The sequence below is a fragment of the Somniosus microcephalus genome, chromosome 25 (assembly GCF_052327205.1).
Source record: "Somniosus microcephalus isolate GS21.2 chromosome 25, FLI_Smic_1.0, whole genome shotgun sequence".
NCBI classification, from domain to species: Eukaryota; Metazoa; Chordata; class Chondrichthyes; order Squaliformes; family Somniosidae; genus Somniosus; species Somniosus microcephalus.
In genome coordinates, this window is record NC_141011.1 from 29,082,536 (window position 1) to 29,104,538 (window position 22,003).

Below are 22,003 nucleotides of genomic sequence, written 5' to 3' on the forward strand. Positions count from 1 at the left end.
AATTTTGAGATCCCTATCCTGAAAGTGCCAACTCAATGGCCTATATCCAAGGGTGCTGGACATCCTACAGTCCCTCACCCATGCCCATTCTTCATGTGCAGTGTGTAGGCAAGCTATTCTACCATGGATGGAATCAGGCTGCGGTATTACACACCTCTCCTTGACAAGGCAACAATTAGTTTCTCGGTTGATCTGGTCACATTCGTCAAGTTTACTCAGTGCCAGAAATAAGACTTATTGGACGACTCTGCACACGATAACCAGGGCCAGGATACAATACAGCACAACATGGCCCAGGATTCATGACCATCTTCCATTCCATATGACACCTTAACAAAATCTGCCTGAAAAGCACCCAGTCTCACACTCCCTCCCTCCCTCCTCCACTCAACAAACACACAATTTGCTGGTTTTTTTTTTTTTTAATAAAAGCAACTGCTTGATGCCAAATTAAATAGGACGTCTGATCACTGTTTTTGTAACGAGGGGGAGGTTAAACCTCTGCATCCCAAGAATTAGAACACAAGAAATAGGAGCAGGAATAGGCCACTTGGCCCCTCGAGCCTGCTCCGCCATTCAATAAGATCATGGCTGATCTTGGGCTCAAAGCCACTCCCCAGCCCGCTCCCCATAACCCTTCACTCCCTTATCTTGCAAAAATCTGTCCATCGCCACCTTAAATGTATTTAATGACCCAGCCTCCACAGCTCTCTGCGGCAGAGAATTCCACAAATTTACAGCCCTCAGAAGAAATTCCTCCTCATCTCAGTTCTAAAAGGGCGACCCTTTATTCTGAAACTATGCCCCCGAGTTCTAGATTTCCCCATGAGGGGAAACATCCTCTCTGCATCCACCTTGTCGAGCCCCCTCAATATCCTATATGTTTCAATAAGATCACCCCTCATCTAAATTCCAGTGAGTATAGGCCCAACCTGCTCAACCTTTCCTCATAAGTCAACCCCTTCATCTCTGGAATTAACCTAGTGAATCGCCTCTTAACTGCCTCCAAAGCAAGTATATCCTTCCTTAAATAAGGAGACCAAAACTGTACGCAGTACTCAAGGTATGGTTTCACCAATACCTTGTACAGTTGTAGCAGGACTTCCCTGCTTTTATACCCCCTTGCAATAAAGGCCAACATTCCATTTGCTTTTTTGATTACTTGCTGTACCTGCATGCTAACTTTTTGTGTTTCATGCACAAGGACCCCCATGTTCCTCTGAACTGTAGCATTTTGTAATCTCTCAACATTTAAATAATAATTTGCTTTTTTATTTTTCCTGCCAAAGTGGATAACCTCGCACTTTCCCACATTATACTCCATCTGCCAAATGTTTGCCCACTCACTTAGCCTGTCTATATCCCTTTGAAGATTCTTCGAGTCCTCCGCACAACTTGCTTTCCCACCCATCTTTGCATCATCTGCAAACTTGGCTACATTACACTTGGTCCCTTCATCCAAGTTATTAATGTAGATTGTAAATAGATGAGGCCCCAGCACCGATTCCTGTGGCACCCCACTAGTTACTGTTTGCCAACCGGAAAATAACCCATTTATCCCAACTCTCTGCTTTCTGTTAGTTAGCCAAGTCTCTATCCATGCTAATATATTACCCCAACTCAGGTGAGCTCTTATCTTATGCAGTAACCTTTTATGTGGCACCTTATCAAATGCCTTCTGGAAATCCAAATACACCCATCCACTGGCTCACCTTTGTCCTCCCTGCTCGTTACATCCTCAAAGAACTCCAGCAAATTTGTTAAACATGATTTCCCTTTCATAAAACCATGCTGACTCTGTTTGACTGCATTATGATTTTCCAAATGCCCTGCTACTGCTTCCTTAATAAAGGACTCCAGCATTTTCCCAATGACAGATGTTAGGCTAACTGGTCTATAGTTTCCTGCTTTCGGTCACCCTCCTTTCTTAAACAGGGGTGTTACAATTGCGGTTTTCCAATCCACTGGGACCTCTCCAGAGTCCAGGGAATTTTGGTATATTGCAACCAATGCATCCACTATCTCTGCAGCCACTTCTTTTAAGAGCCTGGGATGCAGGCCATCTGGTCCAGGGGACTTGTCTTTTAGTCCCATTATTTTACCAAGTACTATTTCCTTAGTGATAGTCTTTAGTTTCCCCCCTCCCTGTGACCCCTTGATTATCCATTATTGGGATGTTGTTAGTGTCTACCGTGAAGACAGATACAAATATTTGTTCAGGGTCTTTGCCATTTCCCCGTTCTCCATTATTAATTCCCCAGTCTCATCCTCTAAGGGATCAACGTTTACTTTAGCTACTCTCTCCCTTTTTATATCTCTGTAGAAGCTCTTGCTATCTGTTTTAATATTTCTTGCCAGTTCACTCTCATAATTCATCTTTTTTTTGTAAGTCATACTTTGCTGGTTTTTAAAAATTTCCCAATCCGCTGGTCTCCCACCAATCTTGGCAACATTGTATGCCTTCGTTTTCAATTTGATACCATCCTTTACTTACTTAGTTAGCCATGGATGGTGCTCCCTTCTCAAAATCTTTCTCTCATTGGAATATATTTTTGTTGAGAGTTATGAAATATCTCCTTAAATGTCCACCACTGCATTTCAACTGTCTTACCCTTTAATTTATTTTTCCAGTCCACTTTAGCCAGTTCTGGCCTCATGCCATTGTAATTGCCTTTGTTTAAGATCAGGACACTGGTGTGAGATACAACTTTCTCACCCTCCAACTGAATTTGAAATTCAACCATGTTATGATCACTCTTTCCTAGAGGATCCTTTACTATGAGATCATTTATTAATTCTGTCTCAATACACAGTACCAGATCCAAGATAGCCTGCTCCCTGGTTGGTTCCATTACATACTGTTCTAGGAAACCATCCCGGATGCACTTTATGAACTCCTCCTCAAGGCTACCATGGCCAATTTGATTTGTCCAATCAATATGAAGATTAAAAATCATGATCATTACCGTACCTTTTTTACAGGCCTCTTATTTGTTGATTTGTACTTTGTCCAACTGTTCAGGGGCCTGTAGACTACACCCACCAGAGACTTTTTCCCCCATATTTTTTATCTCCACCTAAACCGATTCTACATCTTGATCTTCTGAGCAAATATCACTTCTCACCACTGCACTGATCCCATCCTTTACCAACAAAGCCACCCCACCTCCCTTTACTTTCTGTCTATCCTTCCAAATTTGTCAAATACCCTGAAATATTCAGTTCCCAGCCCAGGTCACCTTGCAACCACATCTCTGTAATGGCGATCAGATCATACCCATTTGTATCTTTGTGCTGTCAACTCATCTATCTTGTTACAAATGCTGCGTGCATTCAGATATAGAGCTTTTAAACTTTGCCTTTTTACCATTTCTCCTTGTTTTGGCCCCATTTGCTGTTGCACTCTTATTTTTAAACATTCTGTCCCTTCCTGTCACACTCTGGTTATTATTTCCCCCTTCTCTATCCTGCTCTATTGCTTTCTCATTGACTTTTTAAATTCCCGCTCACCTAGACCCTCCCCCCGACTATTTAGTTTAAAGCCCTCTCTACAGCCCTAGTTATTCGACTCGCCAGGACTCTAGTCCCAGCATGGTTCAAGTGAAGCCCATCCAAACGGAACAGCTCCCTCTTATCCCAGTACTGGTGCCAATGCCCCACAAATCGAAACCCAATTCTCCCACACCAGTCTTTGAGCCACTCGTTCATTTCTCTGATCTTATTTACCCATCACAATAAAAAAACAAAAGCATAGAATGATAAAAGGCCTTCAGCCCACCAAGATCGCTGCTACCACGCCATGGACTCTAGCCATTCTATTTCCTGAGGGAAAGTTTTAAATAAATACTCCCTGATTATCAAACAAGATTAGAATATTTGGGCTCGATTTTCATTGAGCCGTGGAGTCGGGCTTGGAGGCGTGCGGGGGGTTAAAATCGCAAAAACTGGCTGGCGGGACCCCCCCCGCCTGGTTCCCGACTCCGAGCAATTTTAATTCAGGCGTGTCCGATGGTTCCGACTCCGTCCTGCATCCAACAGGCGGGACTGGTCGTTAAGGCCCTTAACCACTAAATGGCCTCTATAATCCTATTTTGAAAGGCCCTTGCGAATTTAACCCTTTTCCCACATGAAACACACCTGGTGGGAAACACGACGGTGAAACCTGGTGGGAGCACTATTGGATTGCTGACTATCAACTGCAAGTCAACCATTAAAGAGGTTTGATCAGCCATCATTTGCAGGTGGCAGGACTTAGTGATCTCAGGTCTGGGGCAACTTTTAGAAGGCTTAACCACACCTGTGGAAGGTTGGAGCCTCACACCTATCTCCAGTGTGACCTCCTGGGAAACCCCTCTCGCCACCTTCACTCAGCGCTTCCTCAACGGAGGCATATACCAGAAGCATGGGAGCCATTTATTTCCTTCCCATCTGGGCATTAGAGGAGCTTGACCACCAGCCGTGGCAGCAGCAGAACCATGAGCAACAGCAGGAGCATTCACAGGAGCGGCAAGCTGCTAGTCACCCACCTGAAGATGCACAGACCAGAAGGCGCCAGCGCGCGACAACATTGCTGCCCGGGATGCAAGGGACGCACTCATCCTGGCCAGATTTGCTTAGCCTAGTCAAACAAACTTTTGCCTCGCAGCTTCTTACCAGAACATTGACAATGGCCAAGAACCAGAGGATTCCTAACACTCTGACCACCATACTGACAGTTGCAAGTATGCCTAAGCCCTCAATGTGGAAGTCCCACTAGCGAAATGACAGATGATACAACTGCACCATTTGCCATCAGAAATTTTATGTACATTACCGAAGTGATGGCATTTTTGCAGTAAACAGAAAATTGCACCCAAGTGACTATTTGTGCAGAATTTTCCTCTTACGCATGTTCCTACGTGGTGCCTCCCTTGTGGCTTCAGCAGATGTGGAGGCCCCTTGCTCACTTTGCTGCTGCTCCTGTCTCGACACCTTTGGCAGGCGTCCTCTGGGGTGGTGAGCCTGTGAGGGCTCGTCAACAATCTGCTGCTCCTGCGGCTGTGCAGGGGTTGAGACGCCTATCTCACGGGTGTGGACTCCGGTGGGGCTCTGACCGAGGGCTCTGCAGTGGCATGGAAGTGTGAGCGCTTGGAGAGGAGCCCCCACTTCCTTGAGGTCTGCCACCAACCTCCCTCTCATGGGTCAGGTCCCCCTCAGCGCCTGCAAGTGGCTGGAGAGCACCTTGCTGCACATCAGGGGGGCCATGGGGACCTGTATCTGCAACGGCAGTCCTACTCAGAAGGACTTCCATGAAGGTCTGGTTTCTCTGTTCAATAGATGCCCATTGCTCCTCAAGAGATGTCATTCTATTCTGAACAATGACCATGTTTTCCATACCCTGGCGACTAAGCTCCTCCATAGCCGTAGCCATCCTCTCCTCTACGGTGGCCATCCTTTCCGTGGTGATGCGTTCATGCGCCAATGACTCCACAAAGGCTCTGGTCATGTTCACTATGGACTCCTCCATTCGCGCCACACTCGCAGCGACCCTAGAGACAAAACCTGCCAGAGACTCCTGCATCTGTGCCTGGAGTTCCATCACCTCTGATCTCATGGATGGACCCAGAGGCAGAGGGTCGACATGCTGCTGAGCCGAGCTGGCAGAGTCCTGAGACCTCCGACTAGGACTCTCCACTGCTGCCCGTCTCCACAATCTGTTGATGCTCACTTGTGAGCTGTGATACACCAGGTGACAACACTACTCTATGTCCCGAAGGTCCCACCGAGGTGCAAGTGTCTGCGCTGGTGCTGGGTGCGTTGAATTCTGGTGACGTTGCACTCAGAGGTTGCAGCTTCCTCTGAGGAGTCTGGCTGCTCAGCCTCTTCTTCCTGGCTGGGGGTACGGATGCTTGTGATGGTCCTGTGGGGGGAGTAAAGGAAAGAGTCAGAGATGTGATGTAAAGGCTACATGCACATAGCATTTTGCAGATGCTCATAAGTGCATCTGTTACAGCTTCACAATTATTATCAGCAACTCATACAATGTCAAAGAGAGAGATGGGAAACTTTTCTGTCACCAGCTTGCTGTGTTGCACCCGTCTGTCTGTCCCCCACGCGCGAATCATCCTCAATGCCCATAATTTCCAGGACGGCCTCCTCCCAGGGGGTCAGGTGGGCTATTGAGGCTGTCCCTCCTCCTGTCCTGGCTCGCTCTCTTTTGTTGTGAGCTCTCTTTTCCTGCAATGAGGGAGACAAGTGGAGGTTGAGTGAGAATGAAGGAGTGAGTGTAGAGATTGCATAGCATTGATACTTAGGAGACAAAGATGGAGTGAGGTTGCAAGACCAAGGGCCCTCCTTGTGTGTTGTCAGTTGTGTTCAAAGCATCAGAGTGATAGGGAATGTGAGGGCTGCATGGTGGAATAGTTATGTGAATGTGAGCATAGAGAGAGAGGAAATGGGTAAGGGTGCACGGATGTCAGTGTCAAGTGGGATGCGGAGGAAGAGATTGCTAAAGCTGAGTGCTGGTGAGGAAAGGCAATGGGGATCAGATTGAGGGTGATGGGAAATTCGCACTCACTTTTCCAGTGCGCTGAAGGTCATGAAATCTTTTCCTGCACTGTATCCAGGTTCTGCGGGTGACTCCCAAGGAGTTAACCTCCTCAGCCACCTGCATCCACACTGCCTTGGTCTGAGTGGGAGGCCTCTTCCTCCCTGATGAAGGGAAGAGCACCTCCCTGTTGGCCCTAACCCCATCGACGAATGCCTGCAGTGTCACCTCGTCAAAGCGAGGAGCTGATCTGGCCCTCCCGCTTGTCATATTTGCTGCAGCTCCCTCACACTGCACAGTCAAGAAGCTTGACAGTCTGCAGAAGAAGCAAGGCTTGCTGTGGACCTTAAATGCAGCAGCAATGAGGACGTCATCGGAGGGGACTTTCAGTCATGAAAAACCCATTTGCAAAGGCTTCCCACACGCTGGAAATCAATTGGCCAATTCAGTTAAAATTGCATCAATCTCCCACATCCATTTAGATTAGTGTGGGAAACACGAAATTCGGATAACACGACACCATCCCGCACCAGAGTTAAAATCCCCCCCTTCATCTATCCTCATCTTTTGAACCCACTGTCTCTGCTACCATAGCCCTAACAAGGCAGAAACCACAGCCTCATGAAGTATTTGATCATCTCCGTCTACAATTTCTCCTGCAACAAATAATCCAATTTCCAATCATTTTATTCAGCTCCTTTTTAAAGTGGGAAAGATTCAATACCCAAATCATTGACTTGTTTTCTCTTGACAGATACTGGCTGACTTGTTGAGTGTTTCCAGCATTTTCTGTTTTTGTTTCTTTTTGATGAGTTGACACAGCATCAGCTGCTTTTCCAGAGAGTCTGATCTGCATCTGCTACTTGGTAGGAAATCATTTCTTCTCATCTCACCAGAGGGGGGTTTATTTCAAACCGGTGCCACCTGGTTTTGAGCTTGGTCTGAAATCAAATAACCTGCTTACATCTATATTGTGCAAGTCTTTCAGCATTTTAACAAACTGGACCATGCTCCCTTCAAAAATCTTCAACGGCAGCAGGTTCAGCTCTGCAAGTCTCTTCATAAATTACCCACAGCACAGGAATAGAAAAGGTTTCATTTACTTGGTGAGCAGCCTCCCAATCGAAGAGCAAGACATACCTGCGAGTGGCCCTGTCAGATTGCTGTCCCTCCAACGCACTGCAGGAACAAATGTAAAGATGTTCACACTATGCAGAGATTGCCACTGGGTTATGCCGTCTTACAACTTCCTAAAATTTAAAAAAAGGTCCAACGTTTGATAGACAATTTCAATCTTAGAGTTTGTAGAATTACCAGGTAGTTGGCACAAGCCAACAGACGTGGACAAGTTCAGCTGTAAGACAAAGCACAATCTAGACAAAATGCAGCTGTAGGCATGTCTCCACCTCTTGTGCGGTCCCTGCCTCCTCATTCTGCCCTTTCCATAAATTTCTAGCAACAGCTACACCAACATTAACCAGTTTTAAAATAGGTTTGGGGGGGGGGGGGTGGAAAAGAGGGGGGCGGAAAGAATACAAGTTTTCAGCAATTAAAAAAGAGTATGTATTCAGTTCGCCAGTAATCTGCACCATCTTCCGATTATGATTGGTTTCTTTTCTGTTGAAATAACTGGCTTGTATATCTCTTGTCTCTGTTCCGTTACAGCTTATAACTCACCCATCCTGCTATGCTATCCTCTTTCCTGTTAACAGATCAGAAACGGAGATCAAACAGGAAAAAAACCCACCATGATTCTTGTTGCCTAATGCTGCACTCCTATTGCAGAATCATTTCCTGACAGTACCGCGATACCAACTGCAGCTCCTGGCAATACAGAAACTTCCCATTTATCTGGCAGGGTGGGTTATGAAATATAGGATGCTGCCTTTCACAATTTTTTTGTTAAGGCAGACACAGTACAGGCCAGTATTGTGTGGGAGTGAGTGTTTTAGCTATTCACACTATTGCTGCCAGCAAAAAGTGTTTAGGTTGTTGCTTGAAGTGACACTGCCAGAAACGTTGGCTAACGTGACACTTTTGATGGTGTATACTGCCTAACGTGAACCTCACTTACCCTGGCATTTGCTGCTGACTGCAAAGTAAATACGATTTAAGTAGTGCACATCGCAAACCCTTTTTTGTGCTTTGGGTGGCATAACAACAGTGTGCAATCAAAAGCTAGAACAAAGACAGATGTCCCACAAGGTTCTGACTGCTGAAAGCATTAGAAAAGTCAGGAGAAATTGCATTGTTGGATCAATAATAAACTTTCCATAGCCCAATGCTTGGCCCTACAACCCTGCTTCATCAAGTAATGGTTGGCTCTTTATAATTCTGCATTCAAGGGTCAAAGTTCTAGGTGATAAAATTGTCTGACAGAGTTCCACAGGCTGCAGTGATGTGTCAAGAGCTTGCCACTGGTATACTTTGTGGATTGATGCACTTGACCTAGCTGAAAAATTAACAATTCTTGTGGTGCTGCTCCAGTCATTATTTTGTAGAGGAAATTTCTTGGGATGCTGTAGAGAATAGACTTTCACTTGAAGGGCAAATGCTTCCAGTTCCACTGGTTTGCATAGCTTGGCCTGTACTGAACCCAGATGCAAAAAAAGGGTGGGTTTTGGCTGCAGCCTGACAAAAAGGGCTGGAGTATTCCATCATTGCACAGATACAGGCTTGTAGTATCTGTTGGTGGCAGTAGTTAAAGGTGACTGGGCAACATGGCAGTCTGTCTTTCGCAATAGATATTGACTTGGTCTTCTCAGTGCTGAAGATAGTATACCATTCATCAACCCCCTGTATAGCAGTTCCAGTTATATCTGCATCCAGTGATTAGTCATTAACTATTCTGTGTAGAGCAGAGTCCGCACATGGGCTGGCTTCCAAGCATGTTGCACAAGTTCGGTGACAAGGCAAATGTCCACTTATCATGACCTAGTGTTTACAATGAAATCATGTTTGCAGTTCAAATAAGCTTCAAGAATCCAACAAGCCGCACTCTACCCAAGTCTCGCCAAGTGACTTGCAGCCACTGTGAAAAGCTAGTGAATGACTCCAGGATATGGATGCAAGTAGTTTGTTACATTACAACAGCACAGTAGATATGACATTACAATGCTTGTGATGGACTATCCGCTATTAGCTTTTGAAGCATTTCAAATACAAAACCACATCTCCCATGCAAACTGTGCTTGTGCTCTGCCATACAGATCCCACAGGATATGCACACATTATTAGTTATTGAACCATGTGCACGATATGAATTTACAAAGGTCATATCTGAGAATGCCTGAACTTTCACCGCACTTACTGCAGCACAGCACCAACTATTCAATTAATTCTTATGAATGGTGCTGATTAACACACAAGTTATCTTCACCATAAAAAGATATATATATTTTTTAATTACTCTGATTTTTGTCTACTTATTCAGAGTTATTCATGCCCCTGCTACAGTACCGAAACGGCTCTCAAAGACACAAATGACATCCGTTGGTGTCTCTGACAAAGGTAAACTACCCCTCCTCGTCCTTCTTGACTTGTCTGCAGCCTTTGACACCGTTGACCACTCCATCCTTCAACACCTCACCACCATCGTCCAGCTGGGTGGGACTGCACTCACCTGGTTCCATTCTTAACTATCTAATTGTAGCCCGAGAATCACCTGCACTGGCTTCTCTTCTTGCTCCTGCATTGTTACCTCTGGTGTCCCCCAAGGATCTACCCTTGGCCCCCTCCTATTTCTCATCCACATGCTGCCCCTTGGTGACATCATCCAAAAACACAGCATTAGTTACATGTACATTGATGACATCCAGCTCTACCTCACTACCACTTCTCTCGACCCCTCCATGGTCTCTAACTTGTCAGACTGCTTGCCCGACATACAGTTCTGGATGAGCAGAAATTTTCTCCAATAAAATATTGGGAATACCGACGCCATTGTTTTCGGTCCCCGCCACAAACTCCATTCCCTAGCCACTGACTCCATTCCTCTCCCAAACATCTGTGCGAGACAGAACCACACTGCTGGCAACCTTGGTGTCATATTTGACCCTGAAATGAGCTTCCGACCACATATCCACAGCATAACTAAGACCGCCTATTTCCACCTCCGTAACATCACCCGTCTCCGCCCTTGCCTCAGCTCATCCGCTGCTGAAACCCTCATCCATGCCTTTGTTACCTCCAGACTAGACTATTCTAATGCACTCTTGGCTGGCCTCCCACATTCTACCCTACATAAACTTGAGGTCATCCAAAACTCGGCTGCCCGTGTCCTAACTCGCACCAAGTCCCGTTCACCCATCACCCCTGTGCTCGCTGACCTACATTGACTCCTGGTTCAACAACGCCTCGATTTCAAAATTCTCATCCTGGTTTTCAAATCCCTCCATGGCCTCGCCCCTCCCTATCTCTGTAATCTCTTCCAGCCTCAACACCCCACCCAAGGTATCTGCGCTCCTCTAATTCTCCTCGAGCATCCCTGATTATAATCGCTCAACTACTGGTGGCTGTGCCTTCTGTTGCCTAGGACCCAAGCTCTAGAATTCACTGCATAAACCTCTCCGCTTCTCTTTCCTCCTCTTAATACTCCTTATAACCTACCTCTTTGATCAAGCTATTGGTCCTCTGCCCTAATTTCTCCTTATGTGGCTCGGTGTCAAATTTTCGTCTTTTAATACTCCTGTGAAGCACCTTGTGACATTTTACTACGTTAAAGGCGCGATATAAATAAAAGCTATTGTTGTACATGCACGTTCTCCTCATTCATCAGGTTGGGGGCTGAAAGGGTGACCTTGTGAGCTCTGCCACCGAGTGACACTTTCCAGCTCTGTCCGAGAGTTTCTTTAGGTTCTGCTGTAACAATAGTTGACGGAAAGAACTTCCATTATCCCACCTCCACTAGTCTCACAGTATGCGGAAATTAAAAAAATCAATAGCCCTCCATTTATCTCTACTCCTGAAGATTTTGACTCTTACTGCAGTATGGTTTCACATGCCAATCCAAGAACTTAACCAAGTGCCTGTTCCACTTGGGTGCCTAGATGGGGAGTGTCAACAGGCTATTCAACCACAGAGGGCATCGCAGACAAGCCCAATCCCATACTTGCCCAACATCCCATTTGAGTGCGGGTCACTGGACCATGATTAGAATGGGGAAATGCTGGCTTTTTCCACTCTAACCCAGAGGTGGCGAGGCGGATTCTTAGTACATCACGAAATGTTATAATCCGTTCAGACAGAACCCTCATCATGATTAGTGGAGTGCTCCAGCTAGAACACATGAATGCATGTATGGGGTAGGAGTTGATAATGAGGTTTGACTGGATTATTTGGATGCAGCAAAAGCCTGGAACTTACCCTCGCTGGAGGGTGCGATGGCACTGTCGTCCCATTCCAGATTAGTGGAGGTGACAGAGTTGAATGAGTTGAGCGAGAGGCTGTCGGAACCGTGCATGGAGTTGGGCAGGCGCTCTTCAAAGTCCAGCAAGTGCTGTGGCTTGTAATATTCCGGCATATATGGAGCCAGGTCCAGATAGGGAACATCCTACAATTAGAGGAACAAACAGAAAAGTATAAGGTGAATGGGTAGTGATCAGTAACCAGAAAGGAAACCTTACAATGATGTTATTGTGAAGATCAATTATAAAAACAATTTTCCTGTTGGTAAAATCTGCTCGTCCACCCTGTATATACCTCAGACTGTCTTTAAAAAAGGATAAACAGGCTCTCCAGAATTTGTAAGTAGCTCAGAAGTGATAAATACTCAGAAAAGTGCTAATATCTCAAATTTAGTGCAGAATGGCATTACAGGCTGTTCAGAATATAAAGACATGGACACGAAAGGCCTTTCAGTCAATCATGCTCGGGCCTTCCAGACTGTACAATCCACTTCATCACCGATTCCATCTGATAGTCAATCTCAAGGGAGGGGAGGTTCTGTAAACTTTCTCCCTCCAAGCCCCCAAAAAGTAAATCAAGCAAACTCCAAAATATCTATTCTTCCGTCTTATAGGTCCACTTGTTTTCTAGAGCTGATGTTCCCATGGTCTAGCAGCTCAGGACTAAAGCTACTTTTACTTTGTGCAAGACCCATGCAATTGATGCTGGTTACAGATGCCTGGATCTTGGAGCCAGCTACAGTCCAAAAGTAAACTTGCTAGGAATCAGTAAATCCAACTGCCAAGAAGAAAAGGTTAAAAGTGGTCTTAGTGAATCTTGGCAAGTTTACTTTTAGGTTGCAGCAGGCTGTATGGACCTCTAAATCAGGAGCCAGTGTCACCAGCAAGAGTCTTCGGGCAACCAGATATTGGTAGATCTTTACATATACAATGTCTATTCCACATTTCCACTCCGAATCATACAGTACAGAAGGAGGCCATTCAGCCCATCATGCCTGTGCTGGCTCAGAGCTATCCAATTAGTCCCACTCTCCTGCTCTTTCCCCATAGCTCTGCAAATGTTACACTCCAAGGAAAATATTTCTTTTAGTCTCTTGCTTAAGGCTCATTATTTTTATACACTTGTCCTTTAATCCGATCATTTAAAGAAGGCACGTTCCTTACCAGCTCCAACTCAAATCTGATGAATTCCAGGCCAGAAACTAGTGTGAGGAAGAGGGTCAGGTGATCATGACTACAGACCAGGGCATTCCTTAGGATTTGGGAGAAACAAGACAGTAAGATATCACAGGTTTACAAGGCCACTGCCCTCTATCTATAAAAGGTATTTTCTTTTGTTATGTTACAAGTGTAGGGTCTCGCCTTAGATACTCTTTCAGGTACAGTAGAGTTCATCACTCCGGTAAGTAGACTGCGCAATTTACATTGAGGACAGTACCCATACTGTCTGATATACAACGCTTCAGGGGTGTAGCAATAGTATCCCTTTGTGTTCTGCACTGGATATTCACGTGTGCTTCTTCAATCTCTCCGAAGATGGACCGAGAAAGTACTTGGTGAAATGAGGCCAGGTATGAATTGCTAAGGTGCTTTATTTCACAGCGAGTTAACATACAGAGCAACTGTTATGAACAGATTCACTTAGTTTAATCAGTACAACTTGTGTAATAATACAACATAATGAACATGCGATGGATCCCCATGCCAGTGGGCCATTTTATTTGACTTAAATAAGATGACTTCTAATTGTCCTCCAGCATTTCTAACTTCTTGGTCTCAGCAAAGGGCCTTGTAGCTTTCTCTTCACCTCGCAGCCTTCACTGGGCCAGACAACCTGGTTTTTTATTTTTTTTAAATTTTTTATAAATGCTGAAGGGAGTGACTGCCAGATCCCAGTGTCAAATACCTGGGACCAGAGACCGCCAACACAATAGGTGTGATATGTTCATTAATAACCAAGATAAACTAACAAATCATTTATTGTTTACAGTATTAGCCACTTATTGTCTCAGTGCCTTTTTAAAAAAAAGTGAATATACTATGTTGAAACATAACTTAAAAAAGTAACTATTTTTTACAAGTATGTTCTGTGTAAAAATGACAACAAAAGTCCCAAAACATACCATATGGAAAATGACTATTTCCACATTGTCAAGAGTTACAAAAAGAGGCAGCATATATTTATCAGGGCACCTCAGCTCTATTTTCCTTGGGTGTTATGCTTTGAAACTGCTGCTTAAGGCATTAACCCAGTTGGAAAAATGTACCAATCCTCACATTCTCATCAGGATAATTCCTCCAGCTGTGGCCACCGTTCTAATAGTGAGCAGTATACACGTGCAGGACCCAGCTAGCCCCGCCAGATCTCCCAAACACCGACTGGAGAAAAGGAGCTAAGGGTTTGTGTTAATGGGGAGCTCATCTTTGCACTCACTTACCCCCCTGTGAAATTATTTGGTGATCCCTCCAACATCCCCCTTATTGCTCCAGTTATGACATCTTGCTGCCAGATGACAGTCATTTTATTTTTCCCTGTGAGCACTTGAACTTGAACCTCCGATGAATCCAAGCCTTGTGGTTACACATCACTGTGATCACCAGCTGGTAACCAGGGACTTTATTTATTCAATTGACACATCCTCTTATGTGATTCCATCCTTGTGTTACACCCCTGAACACTAATGTCATTATTCATGCAATTCTGGACTTTTCTTAAAGAAAAAAAACATAAAATTGCTGGCTGAAGGCAACTTGAGAGCAGACATCTTTTGTGGAATTTCTCCTTGCAATGATGTCAAATTACCACTGTATATTTCCCCCCCCCCCCAACCCAGAGAGGAGAGCCAAATAACAAGCTACCACCTCATACCACCACCCTCCATCACGCTCCCATCATACCACTGACCCCGATAAGTGCTTCTCACTGCAGCACTGTTTGTAACCTATCTCACAAGGAGAATATTAGATAAAACAGAGCCTGCTGCACTCCTACTACTGTACTCCCACAGGCTGGTGGCTTGTCAATCATCCATTCTAGATTCCCCAGCTGCAAGTTTTGATAATTCCACTTGCTCAGACCGAGTTAGACTTACTTGAAGTAGTACTTATGAAGCAGGTTCTGATTTTCCCAGAATAACCTCAAGTAGCTCTCCAGAGAATTCTCATTTAATGCAAGGTACAGCCAAGCTCGACCTGAAGTTGGGGGGGGGGGGGGGGGAGAAAAAGGACAAAGTGAAATACATAAAAAAGGAATTAGCTGGGACAGCACTGCAACAGGCCTCAATACTCCTGGTGTGAAAGGGTGGGGTGGGGGGGGGGGGGGGGGGTAGCTTCCTGCTTCTGATCACTAACAAGTGACTTGTGCTATAAGGTGCTGTGAGCATTGCATGACAACCAAATCAGACTTAGCTGTGATGGCCCCATGATGGAATAGTCTGGTGTGTACATGGGCGGGCAGGGAGTAGAGAGTTAGAGAGGAGAATGAAAACTAAGCAGGAAAAGAAAATTGCAAAGCAAATATACTTTTTAAAAAAAATATATAAATTAAATGCTACAAACTCAAATTCATGATGTAGATTCAATGCAGATCTGGAGCGTGATACTCACTGCGACCGAGGTTAGTGGCAACATGCTGCAGTACCTCAATCTGCTTCACCGCTTCGTTGCGTGTAAAGTGCACGACCAACACCCAGTACCCAGAGGAAATATCCTGCAAACTGAACAGGGATAGGACAAGATAGTAACCAGCAGCACAAGAGAGACATTCAATATAGAGATCAGCTAGAATATTCAACTATCAGAGCTCAGCCCCGAGCGCAAGGCATGAACACATGGTGCACCAGAAATAACGAACATTCATCTTTACTGCAAAAATGCTATTATTTGGGAATGATAGCAGATATCGCACATATCAAGTCACATTCTAGTTTATAGGGAGCGAGTGCTTGCTTATGGGAATGGTCTCAGACACGGAGCACACGAGAAATTGGAGTAAAGCTTAAAACACAACATAAACCTTACCCGCCATAGCAATAGTGACTGCACATCAAAAGTAAATCATTGGATGTCAAGTGCTTTGGGTCGTCCCGAGATACACGGCAAGGTGCTACTAAGTTCTTTCTTACCCGTAGAGCAGGGCATGGTCCAAGTGCTCACACAGCCTCTGCAGAACCTTGTCATGGTTTCGAATTGCTGGCGTCTCATCCTCACAGGCAGCGAAGTAACCCTGGAGCTGGGGGGCAGGAATGAGAAAAAAAACAGCCATTCTTTATACTGGCCCTGGACACTTGGGAGAGCCAGCATTTCCATGATTACTTAGGAAACAAGATGACCATCAACTCCTTAATAGTGGAGAGCATTTGGAATGTGTGTTAAATTCAGGACCTTGATATTTAGAGACTGGCTCCCAAACTTATCTTTAAAATCACACTTTTGGTCTCCCCATGAACCAGCAATGAAGGGGAAGCACATGTGCACAATAGCCATTACAAACTGACCACTGTGTATGCGCAGTGTAATTGTGTCAATACAACTAGTGACATCATGACATGCCAAACTTATATGGGATAGGGCTCCATGTGTGATCATGGCACAAAGGAGCATGCCTATAAAGAGCGACAATTGTACTCCCATGGATACAACACATCTAGTGAGACCAGTGGCACATATTAAGATCCAAGAACAAAACAGATCTTCCTGACTTCTGGGCCAACTAAACCTGGCAGTCTTACTTCCCATCTATGGAAGCCAGTGGCCAAAGAATATAGCAGTAAAATTTTAGACTCATTTCACTTCAAGCGATGGATCAGATCTCTCTTGCACGTAGCCCATTTGACTTGCAAGTGGCTCCAAGATCATGGAGCCCATCTTTCAGCAGCACCCAGGGAGTCAATCATGTGAATCCTTTGCGCCATCTCTGAAAAATCATTCTCAGTAAGAGATAAACAAGACGTTCTAGGTATATATTTATGCCCACAAACAGAAACATGGAGCGAGACTGCCCCATTTTAACAACAAATTTTGAATACAAGTCACATTTTGCATTACAGGAAACTTTCGATTAACCGGCCCCTAAATAACCGGAACGCTCTATCCACTGGCAAAATTCAGGAGTCGCTTCAGGTAACTTTTTTTTTACTTTTAGTTACTTTTTTTTTTTTTATAAATTGATTTGTTGCTGTGCAAGGGTGTAGCTGAAGCTGTTGCTAAGCTACAGAGACGCTTGCAACTTGTGCCCATTGTTTTGAAGCTGCAGGGTTTGTTGCTTTATACGGAGCTCTGAGCTCCGTATCTTTTACTATAGCGTTCGGTTATCCGGAATTGTTGATGAACCGGCACCACGTCGGCCCCGTCCGTGCCGGATACCAGAAAGTTTCCTGTAATTAGAACAATGCCTCCTGATGGTGATCAAGTATTTACATTCTCAGTAAGCCTGTAGCATTTGGAGTGGGATTCACTTATGAAAAAGATTTTAAAGCACATGATAAACAGATTTTTAAAAAAATAAACAGCACCTGAAGGTTTTTGCATGACCTCAACACCACTGCAACAACTTGCTCCCACAAACTAGCTTTAAAGAGTGCCAGTTGGAGCGAGTACTTTAAGGACGCACACAGTTTTACTTGTACTTCGACGTACACTAATTGCCACCATTCCCCAGGGCAGGCACAACAGAGAAAAGAGTATTCAACTTAAGTGCATATATTACAATATAAACGCCAACATTCCTGCAGTATGTGGCCACTTGCCATCACAGAATGAGAAGCAATTAATGGCACTGAAACAAACCACAATTGATCTCCCTGCAACATTCCATTTATGAGCGGCGGTCACTCCAGTTGCAACTAAGATTGAGTTTATTTGGATTCCAGAACACATTCTGGTACCTGTTATATTCATTTTTACCTCCCATCGCTTGAGGTGAAATGAATCTAAAGTTTTACTGCTATATTGTTCTTTGGCCACTGGCTTCCATGGAGGCAACACAATCCTGGTGACCCCCAGGAAATACAGACATACACCCAGGGGCTCTCCTGCAAATAACATGGTTGCAAGTCAACAAACACAAAAATGTAGAAAAAATTCCATAGAATATAAAAGTTTCCGAAGAACAGTGTCCACGGCGCAGCTCCAGATGGACAGAAATCTTATGATATCATGGGCCCTCCTGGTGGACTGCCTGGGAGTGTCAAGATTCCAGTTTGAAAACTTACATTCAAACTCCAAACCTCACATGCTGAGCGCAAAATTCTCACACACAAAATCCAATACCATCCTCCTTTTGACTCTGATCGCTCGATCGCTCAGCTTTGCCAAACTCCTTATCCCGAGCCAAATTGCTATTGTAAAATCAAGGTAACACACAGTATGTTGGAGAGAATATGCAGTTGTGTGCTTATATAACTTCCTCAACATCAGTTTAAAAATACAAAGGGCTTCCAAGACTTCATTGCTAAAAGATGAGATTCGCAGGTCTGTACACCATCACAATTTGACACCCAGTCCAGCGTGCAACTACAAAGACAATGAATTGCACAACAAATGTTACAGGCAATTATTTGCTATGTTAGACACAGTTACTGTAGAACTAGCTGAAGTCTATGCTGCTGGACAAACCTCCCCAATACATCAACAACTAAACTGTGATAATACTCAGCGTAGAACTGAGGCACTTCCCTCATGTATATATTACTCACAGACTCCTCACTATTACATTGTGCACAAATACCAAGATAGGCAAGAGGTTAGTAGTGCCCTTATAATTAGCAAGCAACTGAATACCAGGACTGGGCTAAATGGCATTCCTCAGCTGTACTTTTTGATCACTCCTGGTGGTATAGCACATCCTCCAGGGGTCCTTGGATTGGGGGGTACTCAGAAATAACCATAAGGAGGGGGGACCTGAAGAGATCCACTGCTAATAAACACTCGACAGTTAATTGCCCTTCGTAAACTGGAGACTCACCAGCTACGAGAGATTCTAACTGAACTAAAATCGCTGCCTGGGTCACTTTGAGCTTCTCCCACAGGAGAGTGTCTTCCTGTGTTGTCCAACTGAAGCATCTGAACAGTTGATCTAGGAATGGAACGACCTGCAGCCACAGAGAAGCCTGTAGGTTAGATTATCCTGTGAAGGACAATGTGAACACAGGATTATTGTAATACTGTAGTATAAAAAAAAATGCAGCGTTACCTCCCCATGTGCACTTATTGAATATACTCGGGAATTAGGCAGATGAAATTCAATGGAGAGAAATGCAAAAATGATTACTTAAATGGAAATATAATGTGCATGGAAAATGAAAGGGATCTGGGTCCTGAATGACAAATTGAAGCTATTGCAACAATGTTTGGTGCCAGCGAGCAAAGGTCAGTATTGAGCGAAACAGTGAGGTAATCCAGTCACTGGAGAAATCATTGGTACAACTGCACTTAGAATTCGGTTTACAGTTCCGGTCGCTGCAGTACAAAAAGGATATTGCAGTTATAGAAAGGATACAGGAAAGAGCAACCAGAATGATTAAAGGTATTGAATTGTGATGAGAGATTATGTAAATTGTGCACGTTTTCACTGGAAGAGAAGGTTCAGAGGTGACACGATTGCTGTTTTTAGGATTCTAAAAAAGGGACTAGATAATGTAGACCATGAGGACTTGTTTCACCTTGTCCAAAACAGTAGAACCAGAAGACACTGAACGGGGTGGGGGTGGGGCACGGCAGACGGATTCAAAAGAAATCTGTGGAAACATTATTTCAGCGAGTGAGCGGTCAATCTATGGAGCAGAAGCCCTAGGGAGATGGTGGAAGCAGTTAGTATTGATTCATTCACATTAGCTAGATTTCTTTCACAAAATAATAATTGGAGATACAGTACAGGAGTAATTTGAGACACGACATGATAAATGTGGCACACTTGGAGAAACAGGTGATTTTGGACCTATGGTTCCCAAAGCTTCCCACGCATCATGTCTGGGTCTGTTGTAGACTAATTGATAGAGACTGATTGCTATGATTAGTCAACAACTCCTATTATCATTTATCAGGATAATAGAAAGCAAATTAGATAGACCTTGGTCTCTCGTTTAGCAGTTCTGATTGCACGCAGAGGAAGAGCACCTTGTTTACCCTGGCAAGTTTCTAATGAGTAAAGCCACCATGGATTCCAGTCAACTAGATTTGCCACTATAACCCCACCCTACAGTATTACACATTCTAATACTTGTGTGCAATATTCTGCCAGGCACAAGAGTATGTGAATCACCCTAATATTCTGCCAAGCATAGACAAGAGGTACATGACTCACTGCCTCTTCCAAAATGCTGACAATCATGTGAATGAAAAACACCCAGTCAGTAAACTCAGTGATCACACCCCATTGTCTCAGGTTTCTCCATGAATCTCACAACATAGGCAGGTCCAAGCCAAAGAGTGGCAATACTGGATCTTTCCTCTAAACTACTTTACACAATTCACCTTTCTACATTTGAAACTATAACAAATTAGACACACAGCATCAAAGTCAGGAATGGTGGGAGTCAGAATTCACGTCAGACCTCTCCCAAGGCAGTGCACAGATGTGAGAAAAATGGCATGTCTATTACTGCACTGACCAAACATTGGTGCAAGGCCAGCTGGTCCCTGCACATTTAAGTGCACACTGCCTTAACCATGTTAAGAGTTATTTTTATTTTTTTAAAAACACAACAATTGTTTAAAGGGACAGATTACAGCCAGTGCAGTTACTGAGGTTCTGCATCAGTATTGGATGTTTCAAACTGTACAGATTACAATCAGTGTTCAAGATAGACGCTAACCAGTTCCAAGATTCCCATGAGTGTCATAAAGCTTTCTGCAGAACACTGTGGGGTCTGCAGGGGTCTCCAGGACAAGAGCAGCACTGCAGGAACACTTAATGTGACTGCCACTTTTAGAGGGCTGTGAAATCCACCCAGGGACCTTCACAAGAGAATTTGAAGTGTCAAATAGAGAACTGGAATTGGGTTCTGTTCACAGGAACTGTACATACTGTGCTTGCACCCTGAGCCTTATGCTTCTGTTATATCAAGTGTTCGATTAGTGACCTTCCATCAAACTATTTAAGTCTGAAAAAAAAGTAAAAGTTCTACACACTTTACCCTGCCCACATTGTTTAAAAGGCATACCGTCTGCATCAAACAAGGCCATGTGATCGTGCTCCTGGCTATAAATCAGCCATACCAATAAAGAACAAGTGACATTGTCAAGGACACTCAGTTCTTGAGAGCAGCTGATCTCAGATCCGAGCAGAGGTGGGATAGCTAACCAACAGAAAAGGCTGACACTGACAAAAACTGTTAGCATGTTCAGTCGCAAACCGTCCTGTAACCACAACCCAATACGCAATGCCTAGGAAGCCAAACGGGGGAAAAAAAAAAAAATAGTACAGGAAACTTTCGATTAACCAGCCCCTAAATAACCGGAACGCTCTATCCACCGGCAAAATTCAGGAGTTGGTTCAGGTAACTTTTATTACTTTTTTTACTCCATTTGTTGCTGTGCAAGGGTGTAGCTGAAGCTGTTCCTAAGCTACAGAGACGCTTGCAACTTGTGCCCATTGTTCTGAAGCAGGGTTTGTTGCTTTATACGGAGCTCTGAGCTCCGTATCTTTTAACTATAGCGTTCGGTTATCCGGCATTGTTGATGAACCGGCACCACGTCGGTCCCGGATACCAGAAAGTTTCCTGTACATGAAAAGAATGAATATTTACACGGCTTTGTACGATAGCTAGAAATAGCTCTCCATCTTACGGGAAGTCGACATGCTGGGAAAGAACAAATCCCCGGGCTGAGTAGGAGATTTAACACTGGGTGACAAAAGGCCTATTCTCCTGCTTTTTTGCAGTGTGAAATACAACACGGTACAGTGAGAGTTCAGAGCAGCCAGAGATGAAAAATGTAACTTCCTGCAAGTTCCCTGTTGACCATTCACAAGCAACTGGAGAAATCAAAAAGACAGACTTGCATTTATATAGTGCCTTTCCTGACCTAGGATGTCCCAAAGCGCTTTACAACCAATGAAGTACTTTTCTTTTTT

At 44.4% G+C, this 22,003-nt stretch overlaps 1 protein-coding gene across 6 annotated transcripts in view; it reads right to left on the reverse strand.

The window, feature by feature from the left end:
• Window positions 1-22,003, reverse strand: part of plekhm2 (pleckstrin homology and RUN domain containing M2) — a 66,064-nt gene that overhangs the window by 34,766 nt on the left and 9,295 nt on the right. For 2 of the 6 annotated variants that reach the window (XM_085966998.1, XM_085966996.1), the window contains exons 2-7: window positions 16,056-16,162; window positions 15,538-15,647; window positions 15,024-15,123; window positions 13,096-13,183; window positions 11,891-12,077; window positions 7,667-7,705 (exon numbers count right to left, since the gene is read on the reverse strand). In XM_085966998.1, coding sequence (XP_085823124.1) covers window positions 7,667-7,705; window positions 11,891-12,077; window positions 13,096-13,183; window positions 15,024-15,123; window positions 15,538-15,647; window positions 16,056-16,162 — 631 coding nt within the window. Of the gene's footprint in view, window positions 1-7,666; window positions 7,706-11,890; window positions 12,078-13,095; window positions 13,184-15,023; window positions 15,124-15,537; window positions 15,648-16,055; window positions 16,163-18,895; window positions 19,030-22,003 lie in introns of those variants that run through there. The other 4 variants (XM_085966999.1, XM_085966997.1, XM_085967000.1 and 1 more) reach the window with 3 other exon arrangements.